Source organism: Canis lupus, chromosome 24 (genome assembly GCF_003254725.2).
Source record: "Canis lupus dingo isolate Sandy chromosome 24, ASM325472v2, whole genome shotgun sequence".
Lineage (NCBI taxonomy): Eukaryota > Metazoa > Chordata > Mammalia > Carnivora > Canidae > Canis > Canis lupus.
In genome coordinates, this window is record NC_064266.1 from 22166560 (window position 1) to 22183923 (window position 17364).

The 17364-nt window shown below is 45.8% G+C and overlaps 1 protein-coding gene across 6 annotated transcripts in view; it reads left to right on the forward strand.

Moving 5' to 3' along the window:
• The first annotated feature begins 6701 nt into the window (after positions 1-6701).
• MAPRE1 (microtubule associated protein RP/EB family member 1) overlaps positions 6702-17364 on the forward strand; it is a 38311-nt gene continuing 27648 nt past the window's right edge. Inside the window, exons 1-2 of one of the 6 annotated variants that reach the window (XM_025469713.3) lie at positions 6702-6826; positions 11524-11647. In XM_025469713.3, coding sequence (XP_025325498.1) covers positions 11527-11647 — 121 coding nt within the window. In that variant the 5' untranslated portion in view covers positions 6702-6826; positions 11524-11526. Of the gene's footprint in view, positions 6827-7093; positions 7149-7194; positions 7399-7486; positions 7507-11523; positions 11648-17364 lie in introns of those variants that run through there. The other 5 variants (XM_049100518.1, XM_035705698.2, XM_049100517.1 and 2 more) reach the window with 5 other exon arrangements.

The following is a 17364-nucleotide window of genomic DNA, read 5'->3' on the forward strand; positions in this document are numbered from 1 at the left end:
GCATGGTGTCCCTTTCCTTCTTTCTGGGTCAGTTGGGTGGGGTGTGGGAGGGCCTGGGAGTTGGAGGTATTGGTTCCTGCAGCAAGCATTTTGCCAGTTACCTGGGTGACCCCAGGGATCTTAAGGTCTTGTTCACTAGCCCTCAAACTCCAGTGTACCAGCCTCCCCTGTGAGGCTCATTAAAGCAGAGCTTTCTGGGCTCCACCCTGTTTCTGATTTTGTTGTCTGGAGTAGAATCCAAGAATTCTATGCTGCTGGTCCAGGGACTGGGCTAGTGAATGAGTTTCTAAGCCTTGGATCTCAAATCAAGGGACTGGAGCCTTTGAGTTCACTTAAGGCTTGAGGTCTGAAACAGCCACTTGACAGCTCTTGGGGAGTTGATCAAGATGGCTGACTCCAGAATGCCAGGGTTGCTTCTCCCAGTTCTCCACACCTTTGGATTCCCTTGCACCTGGTTCCACTGTCCCCAGTTGTCCTGTCTCAATTAAGTTGGGACTGGTTGGAGTGACCCCATGATTTTTTTTTTTAAAGATTTTATTTATTTATTCATGACAGACACAGAGACAGAGGCAAAGACAGGCAGAGGGAGAAGCAGGCTCCATGCAGGGAGTCGGACGCGGGACTCGATCCCCGGTCTCCAGGATCACGCCCTGGGCCAAAGACATGGCCCCATGATTCTAATCTAGCTCCCTGTGGCCACAGCTCTTTGGGTGGGGCATATACCCATTGCTGTGCAGTTAACTTGCGCCAGCTAGGCAGGTGCCAAATCCCCTGCCCCAACCCATCCTGCCATAGTCCTGTCGCTAGGTCTAGCATTTGGTCAGGGACAAGGAGGCAATGAAGATGTCCATGCCTCTCCAGAGGTTCATACTGGTCAGCTGATGCAGACAGAGGGAAAAGGTTGTGGGAAAAAGTATGCACATGTGATGGGTTGCTTGGAGTTAAAATAGATACAGCAACTACATGTGCCTCAGTTCTTTCAAATTGTTAAGAAAGGCTCTAACACTGGCCACCTCCATGACAATAGTTGTGTACCTTATTAGATACTGGAGTGGAGGATGAGAAACTCTTCTTCACGTTCCAGTTGCCATGGTGAGACTGTTGGCAATTAGCAAGTGGGTTGGCACTCCTATGAGGTGTTTGGGCCCCAGGGACCTCAACTGTCCTATTAAGCCATCTTGGGTACAGTGGCTCACCAAATACCAGGACAAGATGAAGCAAAATAAACAGCCCCGGCCTCGAAACCCCAAGAGAGGAGGTGGACTATCTCTCCAGGTGAGGGGATCTTGGGTGTCTCAGTCTGTGAGGCAGGCCCAGGGTTGACTTTGGAGGGGCTGTCAAGGCAGCTCTTTGTTTTTGCAAGATGGGAGTTTGGATCTACATGATCCCAGGTACAATGCAATAGGGAGGACATGAATCCTCCCTATTCTTAACTTGTGGATGAGGTTAGGTAGGCCTTTTCTGAAGCAGTCTTCTATAGCCTGGGGCTGTAGTCGGGGAGATTTGCATCTCTAACAGGTAATGACTTCAGGTCCTGCCTGTTTCCTAGGGCTGCTGTGAAGGTTCAGGGCATGAAGTGGGTAAAGAGCTTTGCCTGGTGCATGGCATGCCATAAACCCTCATGTCTTATATGGCATTGTGCTAACAAAAGCCATTAGTCAATGCTGTGTTAATGCTTGGGTGCTGGTGGTGGTGGCATCCAGTGTTTATTCATGTTTAATAACATCTTGAAGGGCAGCACAATAATCTCTCAGGTGTCTCCCTGTAGCTGGGCTGATGCCAACTGTAGCAACAACAGCATCTGATGTGTTCATCATTGCACCCCATGTCCTGTTGGGGTCTCCTTGGTCCTTGATAGGGAGACTGGGTGGGTGTGGCTTTGGCATTTGCCACCCCCAGAGGCCTGTAGAAGGCATCTTGGTGGGACTGGTCCACAGCTGTTTGGCGGGCGGGAGTGGGGGGCAGGGTGGGTTGGGCAGTCAGTGTTAGCTGTACAGGGTCTCCTACCCTACCTTTGTCCCTCTAGTTTACCAGCTAATTTTTTTTTTTAAGATTTTATTTACTCATGAGAGACACAGAGAAGCTGAGACACAGGCAGAGGGAGAAGCAGGCTCCATGCAGGGAGCCCAATGCAGGACTTGATTCCAGGATCCTGGGATCACGTCCTGAGACAAAGGCAGACGCTCAACCGCTGAGCCACCAGGCATCCCAGCCAATTGCTTTCTGAATGATCCAGTGTTCAAGGCCTGTACCTGGTCCTTGATGACTCTTTGCACCCCTGCTGGGGGTCTGCCCACTAACTTGTGACCTTGGGGGTGCTCCATATCCACTCGGTGCCTCAGTTTGCCAAGTGTGAAATGAGGATGGTAATATCAACCTCCTAAGGCTGACCTGTGGATCAAATGATTCAAGGCATGTGAAGCATGTGGAAAAGTGCTTGTAGGTAGCAAGTCTTGAGTAAATGGTAGCTGCTCTGTTGTTACTGGTGGAGAAGCTTCCTAGCAACCCCGAAGTGAAGCCCTGATTACCATGATTTCTAGGAAGGGAACTAAGACTCCGAGAGGTCCCATAACTTATCCAAGGCCACCCAGTCAGTGGTAAAGGAGCTGTAAGTCGGAATCTGTTCTGTGAATCCGAAGTAGTCTATTTCTTCTTGGTCCCAGCTGCACCTATTTATTTTGGTGTGTATGTTTGTGTATGTGTGTTCTGCTGGAGTTTGTTTTTGTTCTGCTAGAGCTTGAAATTATCTGCTGCCCTTTGCAGCCTAGGGTACAATTTGCCTACCTTACTTGCTCTCCCTAATTACCTTCTTCCAACCTACCCCCCATCTCCTTCCTTCCTTTCTGCCTTTTCTCCTTTTTTCTACTTTCTGAGATTTTTTAGTGTAAAATTTCAGATTTACCAAAAAATTGCGAGGATAGTACAAAGAATTCCTAAATACCTATCACCCAAATTCCTCAAATGCTAACATTTTGCCACATGTATTTTGTCATCTTTTTTTTTTTTTTCTGAATCATTTGATAGCAGGTTAAGGAGATGATGTCTCTTTTGCCTTTAAATCCTTCAGTGTGGGATCCCTGGGTGGCTCAGGGGCTTGGTGCCTGCCTTTGGCCCCGATCGACTGGGCCTGCTTCTCCCTCTGCCTGTGTCTCCGCCTCTCTCCCTGTGTCTCTCATGAATAAATAAATAAAATCTTAAAAAAATAAAATAAATCCTTCAGTGTGTATTTCCTAAAAACCAAAGCATTCTTTTACATGACTACAGTACATGTATCACAACAGGGAATGAACATTCATTTACTTCTTACCTAATCTGTAGACTATAAGTTTTTTTTTTTAATTTTTTTTATTTATTCATGATAATCACACAGAGAGACAGAGGCAGAGACACAGGCAGAGGGAGAAGCAGGCTCCATGCACTGGGAGCCCGACGTGGGACTCGATCCCGGGTCTCCAGGATCGCGCCCTGGGCCAAAGGCAGGCGCCAAGCCGCTGCGCCACCCAGGGATCCCTATAAGTTTTTTTTTAAATATTTTATTTATTTATTCATGAGAGACACAGAGAGAATGGCAGAGACACAGGCAAGGGAGAAGCAGGCTCCATGCAGGGACCCCGATGTGGGACTTGATCCAGGGACTCTAGGATCATGGCTGGAGCCAAAGGCTGACCCTCAACCACCGAGTCACCCAGACGTCCCTGTAGACCGTAGTTAGATTTTGCCAGTTCAAGATGTCCTTATTGAGGAAGAGAAATAAAGATCTATGTTTTCTAGTCTGGTTTCCATTCCAGAACCACACATTGCACTTGGTTATATTTAATTTTAATTATTATTTTTAATTTTTTTATATTTAATTTTTAAAACTTAATTGCGAGGGGCACCTGGGTGGCTCAGTGGTTGAGCATCTGCCTTTGGCTCAGGTTGTGATCCCCGGGGTCCTGGGATGAAGTCCCACATTAGGCTCTTCATGGGGTACCTGCTTCTCCCTCTGCGTATGTCTCTGCCTCTCTCTTTGTGTCCCTTATGGATAAAAAAAATATAATCTTAAAAAAAAAAAAAGTCTTCACAGCTATTTCTCCTGCTGGGTAGAAACTTACTACTCTCCGGCCTTTTGCAGTCAAGGCCTTTTGCTAGATAACCTTGGCTAGCCCCCTCCTGAAGGAGGAAAGTAGACTCTAAGCAGATCACGTGCCCCTTTCCCATCTCTTTGGGAGCAGATCCTGGGAGGGAAATGAGTTTTATTTTGGAGACTCTTACTCAGAAAACTTAGGTGACACCCTATATTCCCAGAATCAGGTCCAAACTCTAGTCTGGCACTTGAGACTCTACTTGGCTTGGCTTTCTTTATTTGTCTCATCCCCCCACACTAAGGCTCCCCGCCCCCCAACCAAAATGGCCTTTAGGTAGTGCTGTCAACTAACTGACATTATTGAAATATTGACATTAATCGAAAGAGATTCAGAAACCACTAATATTTATTGAGCACCTACTATGTGCTAGGAGTGGTCTAAGAACTTTATATACATCTCATGTGATTCTAACTCCTAGCAGGGTCAGGATTTGAACCCAGACTTGCTGGCTTTGTTACTAATGAAATTCACCTAGCCTGTTGCAAATTTTATGTCCTCCTATATAAAATGGGGGTACTTTACATTGCCACAAAGCACTGGTGAATATTTTTACTCAGTTACCCATTCTTCCTATCAATTCCCTCTGATGCTGATACTACTATTATTGCTGTAACCATTAGGCTATTGGGTTCTTTGCTGTATCCTCTTGTTTGCCCTTTCCTACTCTAAACAGACTTAGTTGTTGGGTTAACATTTCACCTTTTAGGGCAGCTTTCTTCCTTTCTTTCTCTCTTTCTTTCTTTCTTTTTTTTCTTTTTAAGATTTTATATATTTATTCATGAGTGACAGAGAGGCAGAGACATAAGCAGGCTCCATGTAGGGAGCCCGATGTGGGACTTGATCCCGAGACTCCAGGATCATGCCCTGAGCCAAAGGCAGATAGATGCTCAACCGCTGAGCCACCCAGGCATCCCAGGCAAGTTTCATCTTTGGGAAGCCTTCTCACACTGCTCAGGGTTCCTTATGATGTACTCTTAGAGCACTACATTGGAGACAAGTAGCATTCTGGTGGTTAAAATATTGAAATGCCACCAGACTGATTGATAACTCCTGCTCCCCGTGGACTTTGACAACCAATTGGGTAAGACTTCCATCTGGAAGGAGGCCTCCAGGACCCTATTTCATTCAATGTAGGTGCTGTCACCCCTGCCACACATTGCTCCTGCCTAGCACTAAATCTGATTCATAACTTTCTTTTTAATATTTTATTTATTTATGAGAGACACATAGAGAGAGGCAGAGACACAAGTAGGCTCCATGCAGGGAGCCCGATGTGGGACTCCATCCCCAGACTCTGGAATCACATCCTGAGCTGAAGGCCGACGCTCAACCACTGAGCCACCCAGGGATCCCAGTCTGATTCATAATTAAACAGTAATTGGAGCCATCGGTTTTGTCCTCTGCCTCCCCTGCCAGACTGGAAACTTTTGTTTATTTTTATTTACTTTTTAAAGAAGATTTTATTTATTTTGTAGAGAGAAAGAGAGGGAGCACAAGCAGGGAGAGCAGCAAGAGGGAGAGGGAGAAGCAGGCTCTCTACTGAGCGGGGAGCCAGATTCGGGTCTCCTTCCCAGGACTCTGGGATCATGACCCGGGCTGAAGGCAGTTGCTTAGCCGACTGAGCTACCCAGGTACCCTTATTTATTTTTAACTGCTTATTTTTTAGGATTTTTACTTTTAAGTAATCCCCTATACTCAACATGGGGCTTGAACTTAATAACCCTGAGATCAACAGTTGCAGGCCCTATCAATGAGCCAGCCAGGCACCCCCTATACTGGAAATTTTAAAAGCTGAGAGGCTCTGGGCGCCCGGCTGGCTCAGAGGGTACAGCATGTGACTTTGATGTCGGCTGGGGAGACCCATGTTGGGGGTGTAGAGCTTACTTAGGACACACACACACAAGCTAGAGGCTATGTCTGATTTTTGCTCACTATCAAATCCCTAGATTCTGATTGACCAGGGGAAATAAATCTTTGTGGAACACATGAATAAATGACATCTAGACAAAGACCCCGCTCAAGACCTTGGTCTGCTGTGATGCTGGGCAAGTCAGTTGACCTCTCTGAGCCTCAGCTTCCTTTTCTGAAAAGTGGGTGTAACCATTCTTTCAGCAAGTCGGGCAGTGGGACACAGGACTGAGAAGATCCTCGCTTCTGCGAGACTTAAGGCCGACAATAAAGCCATAGACGGATAAACAAGATGACTTCACAGGTACTAAGAGGAAAATAAACAGATGACGAGGTCATTACAGCGTGGTCACAGAATGTGCCTCTAAGGTGACTTTTAGGTGACTCCTCAGAGCGCCTATCAAGTATCTTTATTATCCAATAAACCCTTTTTTGTAGAAGTTCATTGCACAGCCCATTTTCCTGGCTCCTGAGGTGGAGATTTTGCAGCGGGACCCCGCCCTGTAGGAGGAGTCACAGCCGGCCTGGGGCGGGATCTCGTTGGCTTCCGCAGGCCACGTGGTTGGGCTCCTCAGCCGTCGATCATTGGCCGGGCCCCGCCCCCGGCGCGCGGCGAGTCCCTCTCTATAAAAGGAGCCGGCGCGGAATGACGAGCCCGTACGTCGGCGCGTAACGGGGGGGTGCGTGTGAGGTCATCGCGCGGGCGGGCGGGCGGGGTCGGGCGGTTTGAACGAGACGAAGACGGAATCGAAGCCGGGCACAGGCAGTGGACGCGGTCCCGCCGAGAGCCGGTAAGCCGGCCAGCGGGCACGGGGCGGCGGCCGGGGGGACGGCCGGGTGGGCCTCGGGCCGGGCGGGCGCCTGCGGGCCTCGCGGGCCGTGCCCGGGCCGCTTCCCACGGCCGTGCGGATCGGGCCGGGTGGGGGAAGGGCGGGGCCGTGACCCGGCGCGCGCGGGCTGGGCTGGGCTGGGCTGGGCTGGGCTGGGGGCGCGCGCTCAGTCCTGCCGGGGGCGGGGCTTGGGGCCGGAAGTGGGGGCTGCCCCTGGGCGGCGTGGGGCTTCAGGGCCGCGGCCTGGGTGCGGGGCTCGGACAGCGGTGGCTGGAGGTTCCGGGTTGGTCGGGCCCGGGTGGTGGGTGTGTGTGGTTGAAGTGAGAGCTGCCGAGAGCTCTGGGGATCCCCACTGTAGGAGGCGGTGTCGCCTGATGGTCAAGAGTTTGTGGTTTTGAATTCAGGCCTGTGTTCATTCCATGCTGTGCGACCTTGGGCAGGTGCTTGAACCTCTCGGCCTCTGTTTCTTCATCTGTAGAACGGGGACGGTGGTAGGACTGCAGGAAGCTCTTATCACAGCACGTGGCAAGAAAGTAAGCCGGCTCAGTGGACTGCTTCCTTTCTTCGCTGGGTATTCGTTGAGCGCATAAATGCTGGGCGCTGTGCTGAGCAAAGGCCTGTCTCCATGCATCTGCATTGTGGTGAGGAGACAGATAGGAACTAAGACAATGAATACCTGGGCAAGATAATTTCGTATAATTACTACGAAGACAATATAACAGGGTGATATGAACAGTGCTTTTCCCATCCCTGCTTCCAGCTCCCCTGAGGTGCTTCAGGGCAGAGTTTGGTCTCTCCCCCATTTTAAGGATGAGGATCCTGAGGCCCTTTGAAGGGAAGGTACACCAGGCCTGGCATTCACTTCCCTGTTGGGGCGCTGTAAGATAATAATAGCAGTTCTTTGCTAATTGGGCACTTGCTCTGTGTCAGGCACTGTGTTAAGTGCTTGATGTGGCATTGTATCATTTAATACTACACTATCTCTAGGAGATCCTATCCTCATTTTACAAATGAGGCACTGAGACTCTGAGAAGTTATGTGATTTGCTTCATGCTGTTCAGCATTTGGCTGAAGCCACATCTGTGTTCTGAGTCCAGGCTTTTTTTTTTTTTTTTAAAGAATTTATTTATTTATTTATTCATGAGAGACACAGACAGAGGCAGAGACACAGGCAGAGGGAGAAGCAGGCTCCATGCAGGGAGTGCGACATGAGAGTCAATCCCAGGACTCCAGGATTACACCAACCGCTGAGCACCTAGGCTGCCTCTGAGTCCAGGCTATTAACGTCTGTATTATGCTGCCTTTCTTGAGAGCTAGTGTGTTTCATACCAATGTGCCTTTGGTGGTGGTGTGTCAAAGTGCTTAGCACAGTTTCTTGCACATAGAGAGGCTTCAGACATGATGTGCTTTTCACTGACGTGTTTTCACTTAGATTCTCATTTAATCCTCACCACCGCCTTGTGTGGAGTATATTGTTCACCTTTTACAGGTGAGCTATTTATGATCCAGAAAGGTGAGGTGTTTACTCAGGGTCACATGGCTTTTTTTTTTTTTTTTTTTTTTTGGTGGTATCTCCCGCTCTATTTTTCCATAGGTATCAGTATGGTGCCTAGAAAGTAATAGGGTGCCTCTCAGCCAGCATTCAATCATAGTGGGTTTGAGAACATGCTAGGAGAACTGCTGAAGGAGGAGAGATACCTGGGGAGGTAGGTAAGAGAGCTTTTTTAAAGGCAATTGAAACCTGGATCACAGAGCCTTTTATACACACAAATGTGTGCTTGCATAGTTGGCATGGGTCTTCCGTTGAGGTCAAGCAATGGAATCTTTATGAAGGAGGAGTAAGCTGTAGCTTGCTGTAGCTTTGAGAACTAGACTGTTTTGACTGCCTGGAAGAGCCAATTAATTGGTTGAGTCAGTGGATGTTTATTGCATATCCACAGGGTGTCTAACCCCATGTCTTCAGTGGCTGCAGAGTTTGCGGAGCACAAGGGACCAGGTATTAATGTACTGCTAATGAAAGAGTTTTAAATTATATGATGATGAAAGGCCATTAACGTTTTCTGAGCTGGGGTGTGGTCAGGAGACACACGTGGCTTAACCAGCTGCTTACATTTTATGGTAGCATGACCCATACAATACCCAGTGTATGTACGAATGTCACCAAAATAGATTACAAGAGCTGAGCCTGGAGCGTGTTTTTTGTTTGGATATGTCTCTCCTTGGTACCTGGTAATAGTGTTTTTCTTTTCTTTTTTTTTTTTTTTTGGTAATAGTGTTTTATACGCAATATGCATTTCATTTATTCATTGAGGGGTTTTAAGCAAGGGAGACTTGATCTGATTTGTGATTCAGAAAATTCTTGTGGTTGCTGTGTAAGGATAGTTTGAAGCACCGAGATTAATTTGAAGGCTGCTGCAGTGGGTCCGGATGATACAGCAGGTCTTGGGCACTGTTTTTGGTACTGGAGATAGAAGGATGAGTGGTACTAGGTCCCTCCCTGCCCTGGATCATGTTTGTTTAATGATACCACACCAGGTATTTCATGTGCCTTATCTCATTTAAACCTCACCTAATAATTTTTTTTTTTAAAGATTTTATTTATTCATTCATGAGAGACACAGAGAGAGGCAGAGACACAGGCAGAGGGAGAAGCAGGCTCCATGCACTGGGAGCCCGACATGGGACTCGATCCCACGTCTCCAGGGTCGCGCCCTGGGCCAAAGGCAGGCGCCAAACCGCTGCGCCACCCAGGGATCCCTCACCTAATAATTTTTAATAGGTAGCATTAACTCATAAGATGACTGAGGTATACTCAAGTAACTTGCCCAGGGTCATACAGTGAAAGAGTGACAGCCTCACACTCAAACCGGGTTGTCTTGGCTTGAAATCCTCAGCTTTTTTCATAGAGCAAATTGCCTCCTGGCCCAAAACTGGTCTGGGAATGATTCAGAAATGAGAGATAATGACAATCCAGTGTGATAATGCCTATCTAGAGGTTTGAATGAAGTGCTGTGGGAACAATTAATTTCCCAGTGGAGTCAGGAACTAAATTGTGTTGGCTTCTTGTATGAAATGGTTTTATCATCTGAGTTTAAAAATGTAAGAGTGTTGTTGGTTTGCTTTCTGAAAAACGCTTATATAGATATAGTTTTTCTGTCTTTGACAGTATCCTGCCAACTGGAAAACAAATAGCTTTTACCCACTATGTGCAAGGCACTGTGCCATGTGCTGTGGGGGGGATGGGTGAATGTGGGATGTGAGGGCATAGACCTGATAAGTTATTTATCTTGCCAGCCCTCAGTCATCCCACTTATAAAAAGATTGGTTGGGTAGATCTGTCTCTTCCAGCCCTCACATTCTGTATGACTCATGAGGCTTGCAGGAGATGGGTGTGGGAAGACCAATTCATGTACTAGACACTACGTGGATGGAAGGAAGTGCCACAAGAGTGATATCTCATGATGGCTCCAAATCCTAACATGATCTGGTGGCTTCTTTTCCTACTTCTGTTCCTGCTCTCCTCTTGCTTATTGGGCTTACAGCTACCTTTCACATCTTCATGTGGCTGCTTCTTTCTGATTGTTAAGGTCAGATGTCAACCCAAACTTTACCACATTCCCCACCTCCCCATTTCCTAAATGGTTGATATGAAATGATATTTGTTTGTTCATTTGACCCATGTCAGCCTTCCATTACTAGAATATGAGCTACCTGTGGACAGGCAACTTGTCTCTTTTGCTTAACCATTTCCTTGGCCCTACAACAGTGCTTGATAAACATTTATTGACTGAATGAGGATGATGATGGCATCCACATTTAATAGCATTTTAAGCTACTGTGTTTCTCTGTGTTTTGAATTTGCAAGCCTAGCAGAACAGTGAGGGGCAGCATTTTCTAGTGGCAGGGAAAGAAAGTGGCTGGCGAGGCTGAGCAGGTTTGGATGCCAGTCCTAGGCAGGGCTTCTAGGTTGAGCTTCTCTTTCCTCACCTCTCATTCTCAATGAGGAGAATGAGGTGAACCTTGTGGAGAGTTGTCAGGGTAAATGACAAGTGTCTGTAAAGCTCCTCGGATGTCTTCCTGTTCCCAGGTGGTTCAGGAGACCATTATTAGTACCAAGGACCCTTCACTGTAAGGTCATTTCCCACCATGTTCGTACTTAGGTTTTTGAAAGCTTATTTACTATTTTGATTTTAAAAGTGGATATAGTCTTTAAAAAAGAAGTTGGAAAATAGTGGAAAATATAAAGAGGAATTAATAAAAGCCCACCATCTGAAGGAAATTCTTGTGAACATTTTGACATGTCAACGGATAAGTTTTCTGAACAGAGAACATGTTTGTGTGTTGGCCTCCTTCATAGAGCATTGAGTCATCTCTTTACATAGTGTCTCTGATACCTTAAAATTTAATACTAATCATATTAGAATGGGGCTAATTTTTAGGCTGGCAGGGGTTGGGCCATTCAGTTAGGGTCATGCTTATGTGTGGCAATCCAAGCTCATGACTGGAATCCTAGTGATTTGGCCTCTTGGGGGTAGAAAGTAAGCGTTTAAAAATTGAGCCTACTACAGGTTTGTTCTGGGTTACTGACTCCAGGAAATGTTTCCTCTCCCTTGCATGCCTAATAATGTGAGCCCTTCTCTTTTCCTCACATGCTGTAGAAGATGGCAGTGAACGTATACTCAACGTCCGTCACCAGTGATAACCTAAGTCGACATGATATGCTGGCCTGGATCAATGAGTCTCTGCAGCTGAATCTGACAAAGATTGAACAGTTGTGCTCAGGTAAGAGAAATCCACTAGATCATTTTTCCAGGAAAGCCTGTAGGTCTTTCAGGAATGCACAGGCCTGTATCTGACTGCAGAGGCCACTGGTTTAGGTTCTGTGTCAAGGCTGCCTCATTTCCTTCTTTCAGCCTCGCACCAGTTCCTCTTCTGGAAGGAACTATGCTAAGAGAGTGTGCTTCTGGCCCACGTACCACCATCTTTAAATTCTGAGGCCTGCCGCTTAGCCCAGTTTCTCCATCTGCACTCTTGTGCATCCAGATTTTTCTTTTTTTTTTTTTTTCAGATTTTTCTTTTTTTTAAAGATTTTATTTATTTATTCATGAGAGACATGCAGAGGGAGAAAGCAGGCTCCATGCAGGGAGCCTGATGTGGGATTTGATCCTGGGACTCCAGAATCACCCCCTGGGCTGAAGGCAAGTGCTAAACGGCTGAGCCACCCAGGGATCTGGAGTGCATCCAGATTTGAAATGTTTTATTTGAGGATGACAGTTGTAACAATTCTAGATTTATTTATTTATTTATTTTCTGTTCTAGTTTTATATTAGTTTTATCAGTGGCATGTTTTATTCCCAAGTAGGACAAGACCAAAGTCAGGCAAATGCCATGTCAGCCACAATTTTATTGAACTGTTTTTTTTTTTTTTAAGATTTTATTTATTAAAAAAAAAAAAAAAAGATTTTATTTATTCATGAGAGACACAGAGAGGCAGAGACACAGGCAGAGGGAGAAGCAGGCTCCACACAGGGAGCCTGACGTGGGACTCGATCCTGGGTCTCCAGGATCATGCCCTGGGCTGAAGGCGGCACCAAACCGCTGAGCCACTGGGGCTGCCCTGAACTCTTGTTTAATAAGAATTTAGAGAGGTAATGACTTAAAACAAAAACAAACTTTTTTTTTTCTGTGTATACGAATTGATATTTAAAAAGTTAGGAAGAAGAAAATAAGAATTGTTGGTAGTTCTAGTATTCAGAGAAAGCTGCTGTTGGGATATTTTCTTTCACTTTTCTGTGCACATATATATTTCTGTATATCCCAGCTTTTTTCACTTAACTATATTGTGAATATTCTCTAGTGTCATTCACTATCATAAAAATAACTTATTTTTAATGGCTATGTGCTATTTCTGTGGATATGCTGGAGTTGTTTATTAATCTTCCTGATTTGGGGACATTTATGTGGTTTCTAATTTTTCCATAGTGATTTCTAGAATAGAAATGGAGTTACTAGGTCAAGGAGTATGAATTTTAGGTTCTTGATAATTATTTTTCATAAAGATGTTACTGGTTTCTATTTCCTCTAAAGACTTCTTGTCTCACCTTTTGCGGGTTCTGCTGACTGTCTTAACATGATAAGGATTGTGTTGGGATTACCAAAACTGGGTCTACCACAGATAGAGGTGGGGTCAAGAATATACCAGAAGGATGAGATATGTATCCTGCTGCTACTTCAATTCTTCTCTTGTCTGTGAGAGAGAATTAGAATTGTTCCTGGGTGTAACAATAATGGTCATTTAATTGAACACTTAGGTACCAGGGTCATGTAAATACTTTTCCAATATGGCTTCATGCAATTCTTACTATATACCTACATGAGGTAGAGATGTTTATTAACCCTAGTTTACAGATGAGGAAACGGGCTTAGAGAAATTGAGTAACAAGTTCCGGACTATACAACCAAGAACAGAATTGAGACTTGAACCTTTGTACAGATCAGCAGCTGATGTTCTTCAGTTCCCATGCCTTACTCGCTCTCCACGCTATTCCTTTACTGGTGCCATTTGGATTTATTTATTTATTTACTAATGATTTTATTTATTTATTTTGAAAGATTTATTTGAGAGAGAGAGTGGGGATGAGCAAGGGGGAGGGGCAGAGGGAGAGGAGGGGAGAGAAAAAGAGAAAGAGAGAAAGACTCTCTGCTGAGTGGGGGGCCAGACAATGAAGCTTCATCCCAGGACCCTGGGATCATGACTGGAGCCAAAGGCAGATACTTAACTGAGCTACCCAGGTGCCCCTATGATTTTATTTTGTCTTATTTTATTTATTTATTTTTAAAGATTTATTTATTTATTCATGAGAGACACAGAGAGAGGCAGAGACAGACAGAGGGAGAAGCAGGCTCCACGCAGGGAGCCCGATGTGGGATTCAGTCCCAGTACCCTGGGATCATGCCCTGAGCCAAAGGCAGATGCTCAACTGCTCAACCAGGTGCCCCTATTTTATTTTATTATTTATTTATTTATTTAAGATAGGGCGAGTAAGAGAGAGACAACATCAGCTTGGGGGAGTGGGCAGAGGGAGAAGCAGTCTCTTTACTGAGCAAGGAGCCTGATGCAGGGCTCAATCCCAGGACCATGGGATCATGAACTGAACTGAAGGCAGACAGCTAACTGAGCCACCCAGGCCCCCATACTTCCTTTTTTTTTTTTTACTTCCTTATTTTATAGCTGGGTCCTAGTCTTGCTCTTCGTTTCATTTGGTCATCTTGTTATATCCCCTGTGAGGTTTAATCTCCACTTGCAGATGGTCATGGGGAGGCTCCATGCGAAGTTGTATAGTGAAACTATGGTGCCCATGTGTCATGATAGTTTCTCATTAGTTTAATTGTAGCAGGGCACAGGTTAGTTGTAGGCACAGGTTGTTAGCCTTAGATTTGTGCTGCCTTCCCCCAGTTTGTTTCCTCAGTCCCATCATTACATCCCCATTTGTTTGAGGCTCTTAAAGCACTTGTTTGCCCTGTGATTTGTGACTAATACGGGGATGAGGTCATCTCACTTTTCATTGGAGCTAGCTTTTTCACCAGTTTTCTCCCTAAAATTTGCCTCTTCCATAAATACACTCTGAAATATATTTTACTTAATTGCCAAATTAGACTTTTTTTTTAAGATTTATTTATTTTTAGAGAGAAAGGGAAAGAGCTTGTTGGGAGTAGGTGGGGGAGGGGCAGAGGAGAGGGAGAGAGAGAAAGACAATCTCCAGTAGACTCGCCACCAGGCTTCATCTCTTGAGATCATGACCGGAGCTAAAATCAAGCATTGGGTGCTGACTGAGCCATCTAGGTTCCCCTAAATCTCTTCAAGTGTAGATAAGTGGTAATGTGTATGATCTGGCTCCAGATTTAGCTCAGACAGGGAGCTATTGTGGATAGTCAGGACTGGGCATGGAGAGGCTTCAGTCTGCTCTGAGCCATGTGATTTTAGATGAGTCCCTTAATGTTCTAGTTTCTCTTCTGTAAACTGGGGTAGTAGGACTAAGCCTATCTGTTAAAAAAAAAAAAAAAAAAAAAAAAAGCTCTCAGATACTGATTCTGTGCCAGACCCTGGAAATGAGTATAGATCTCTCAGGGAAGTGTGCAAATGCTCATTTTACAGATGGGGAGACTGCTTGTGGGGCACAGCTTATGCATTACAGAGCCTGGTTTTGAACCCAGATCTTTCTGACAACAGAACCTACACTTTTTCTGCTGCATACATGCTCTATCTTTTTTTCTCATGTCATATCTTTTTATTTATTTTTTATTTAAAGATTTTTATTTATTTATTCATGAGAGACCCAGAGAGAGAGAGAGAGAGAGGCAGAGACATAGGCAGAGGGAGAAGCAGGCTCCATGCAGGGAGCCTGATGTGGGACTTGATCCTGGGTCTCCAGGATCCGGCCCTGGGCTGATGGCGGTGCTAAACTGCTGAGCCACCCGGGCTGCCCATGTCATATCTTTTTAAAAGAAGCATTTGGAAGAGAGTTAAACAGATGTAAATTACATACAATTAAATACAATGATATTGTCTCATTAAAAATCCCTGTGAAGGATTTCAGCCTTGCAAGCTGCCTGCCATTTTTCTTATCTCGGATAAAGTGCTTTTCTCCTGCAGGACACTTAACTGTGATTTGTAAGCAAACTTTTATTCATTCATAGCTAGTTTTCCTCTGAGAGTTGTACGTGACTTCTCTCCAGGTATGTAGATGGTTGTGTTATGTCTCACATTGATGTTTAGAAAACTAGGTCTCTATTTTCTGTATGAGACCAAACAGGATGAGCTGCAGACACTATGTCCCTGGAGAAGGCCTGCTGCCAGGGGATTGGAGTCCTAGAGAAGGTGAGGTTCCTCAGATCCTTGCATTTTCTGAGGCCTAAGCAGCATCCCAGTAGCCTTTAACACTGGTGCCTGGTTCCTCCCGGTCTTACCTCTGATGAGCAGAGGATCAAGCTGACTAGAATTTTCTTTTTTTTTTTTTTTCTTTCTTTTTTTTTTTAATTTTTATTTATTTATGATAGTCACAGAGAGAGAGAGAGGCAGAGACACAGGCAGAGGGAGAAGCAGGCTCCATGCACCGGGAGCCCGACGTGGGATTCGATCCCGGGTCTCCAGGATCACGCCCTGGGCCAAAGGCAGGCGCCAAACCGCTGCGCCACCCAGGGATCCCTGACTAGAATTTTCTATGATACATGAGTCTTGAAGGATAGGAATAGGTTTTTCACTTGTAAGAGTGATGCTCTGAGGTCCTACACTATTAATGTGCTGGTTGCCTATGAAACGGCTGAGTTTTGTCAGCATTGTGAACCTTCCCAGTCCCGCCCAGGTCTGCACGCCCCAAAAGTAAAACAAGCCTTTGCTTGGCTTTTGTGAGGTAAGGTGAGGATAACTTTCAGTGACAAGTTGGCAGTTTGTTTCAAGATTCATTTCCATTCCATAGTCTCCCTGTTTTTGAGAGCTAGTCATCGAGTATTTTGGAACGGTAGTCTGAAGGAAAAAACCCTCTCATTTGGATGAGAGATTGCTTGTATCAGAAAAGGGATGTGGTTGCTTTTTGTTGACCAGTCTCTATTCCCTCAGTTCCATTTCATATTCAGGCCCTCTGTGTGTTTCCAAGGGCCCAGCACGGTACTTTCAACCTGTAGAGTGGCCCTCACTGTGTGTTCTTAGCTCTCCCTTGTCTTCTTGTCTTCTCCCCTCCAGCCTGGCCTTCATAGTTCCTGTGCTGCACAGAATAAGAGAGGTGTGTAGTGTGCAGACACTTCGCTGGCAAATGCTAGATTTCCTCTTTCCTCAGCTTGTTGTAGGAGCCCTTGAGTCAGTCTTGCTCGTGCTGTTCTGAGTGTGGCCACATCTCTAGCCAGGCCTCCTCTGCTTCATTTTCTTCTCAGGTTGTTACCTCCCTTTTCCAGATACTCCATTTTGGGCCATGATTCCACAATTCTTTCAGTGTTGCAGGCTCCTAAAGAGACTAATTCACCAAGCTCTATATGTCTTCTGATGGGTGTTTTGGATCTAGCCCTTTCTCCATTTGCTCACTGCTGGCACAGCGGTTGCCTCACCAGGCACGGGTTCCCCTGTCCCCACTCTCTGGCACCACAGTAGTATGCAGCCTTTCTTTCTTTTTTTAAATGTTTTTTTTTTTTTTTTTTTAATATTTATTTATGATAGTCACACACACACACAGCGGGGGGGGGGGGGGGGGGCGCAGAGACACAGGCAGAGGGAGAAGCAGGCTCCATGCACCGGGAGCCCAACGTGGGATTCGATCCCGGGTCTCCAGGATCGCTCCCTGGGCCAAAGGCAGGCGCTAAACCGCTGCGCCACCCAGGGATCCCAGTATGCAGCCTTTCTTAGAGACCATTTTTATTGAGTTACTCTTCCCAAAGAAGGATCTCTTCCAACTTTACCTGACTCTTAAAGCACCTCCTTGGTTTTTCTTTGCCTTAGTTAAAACAAAACA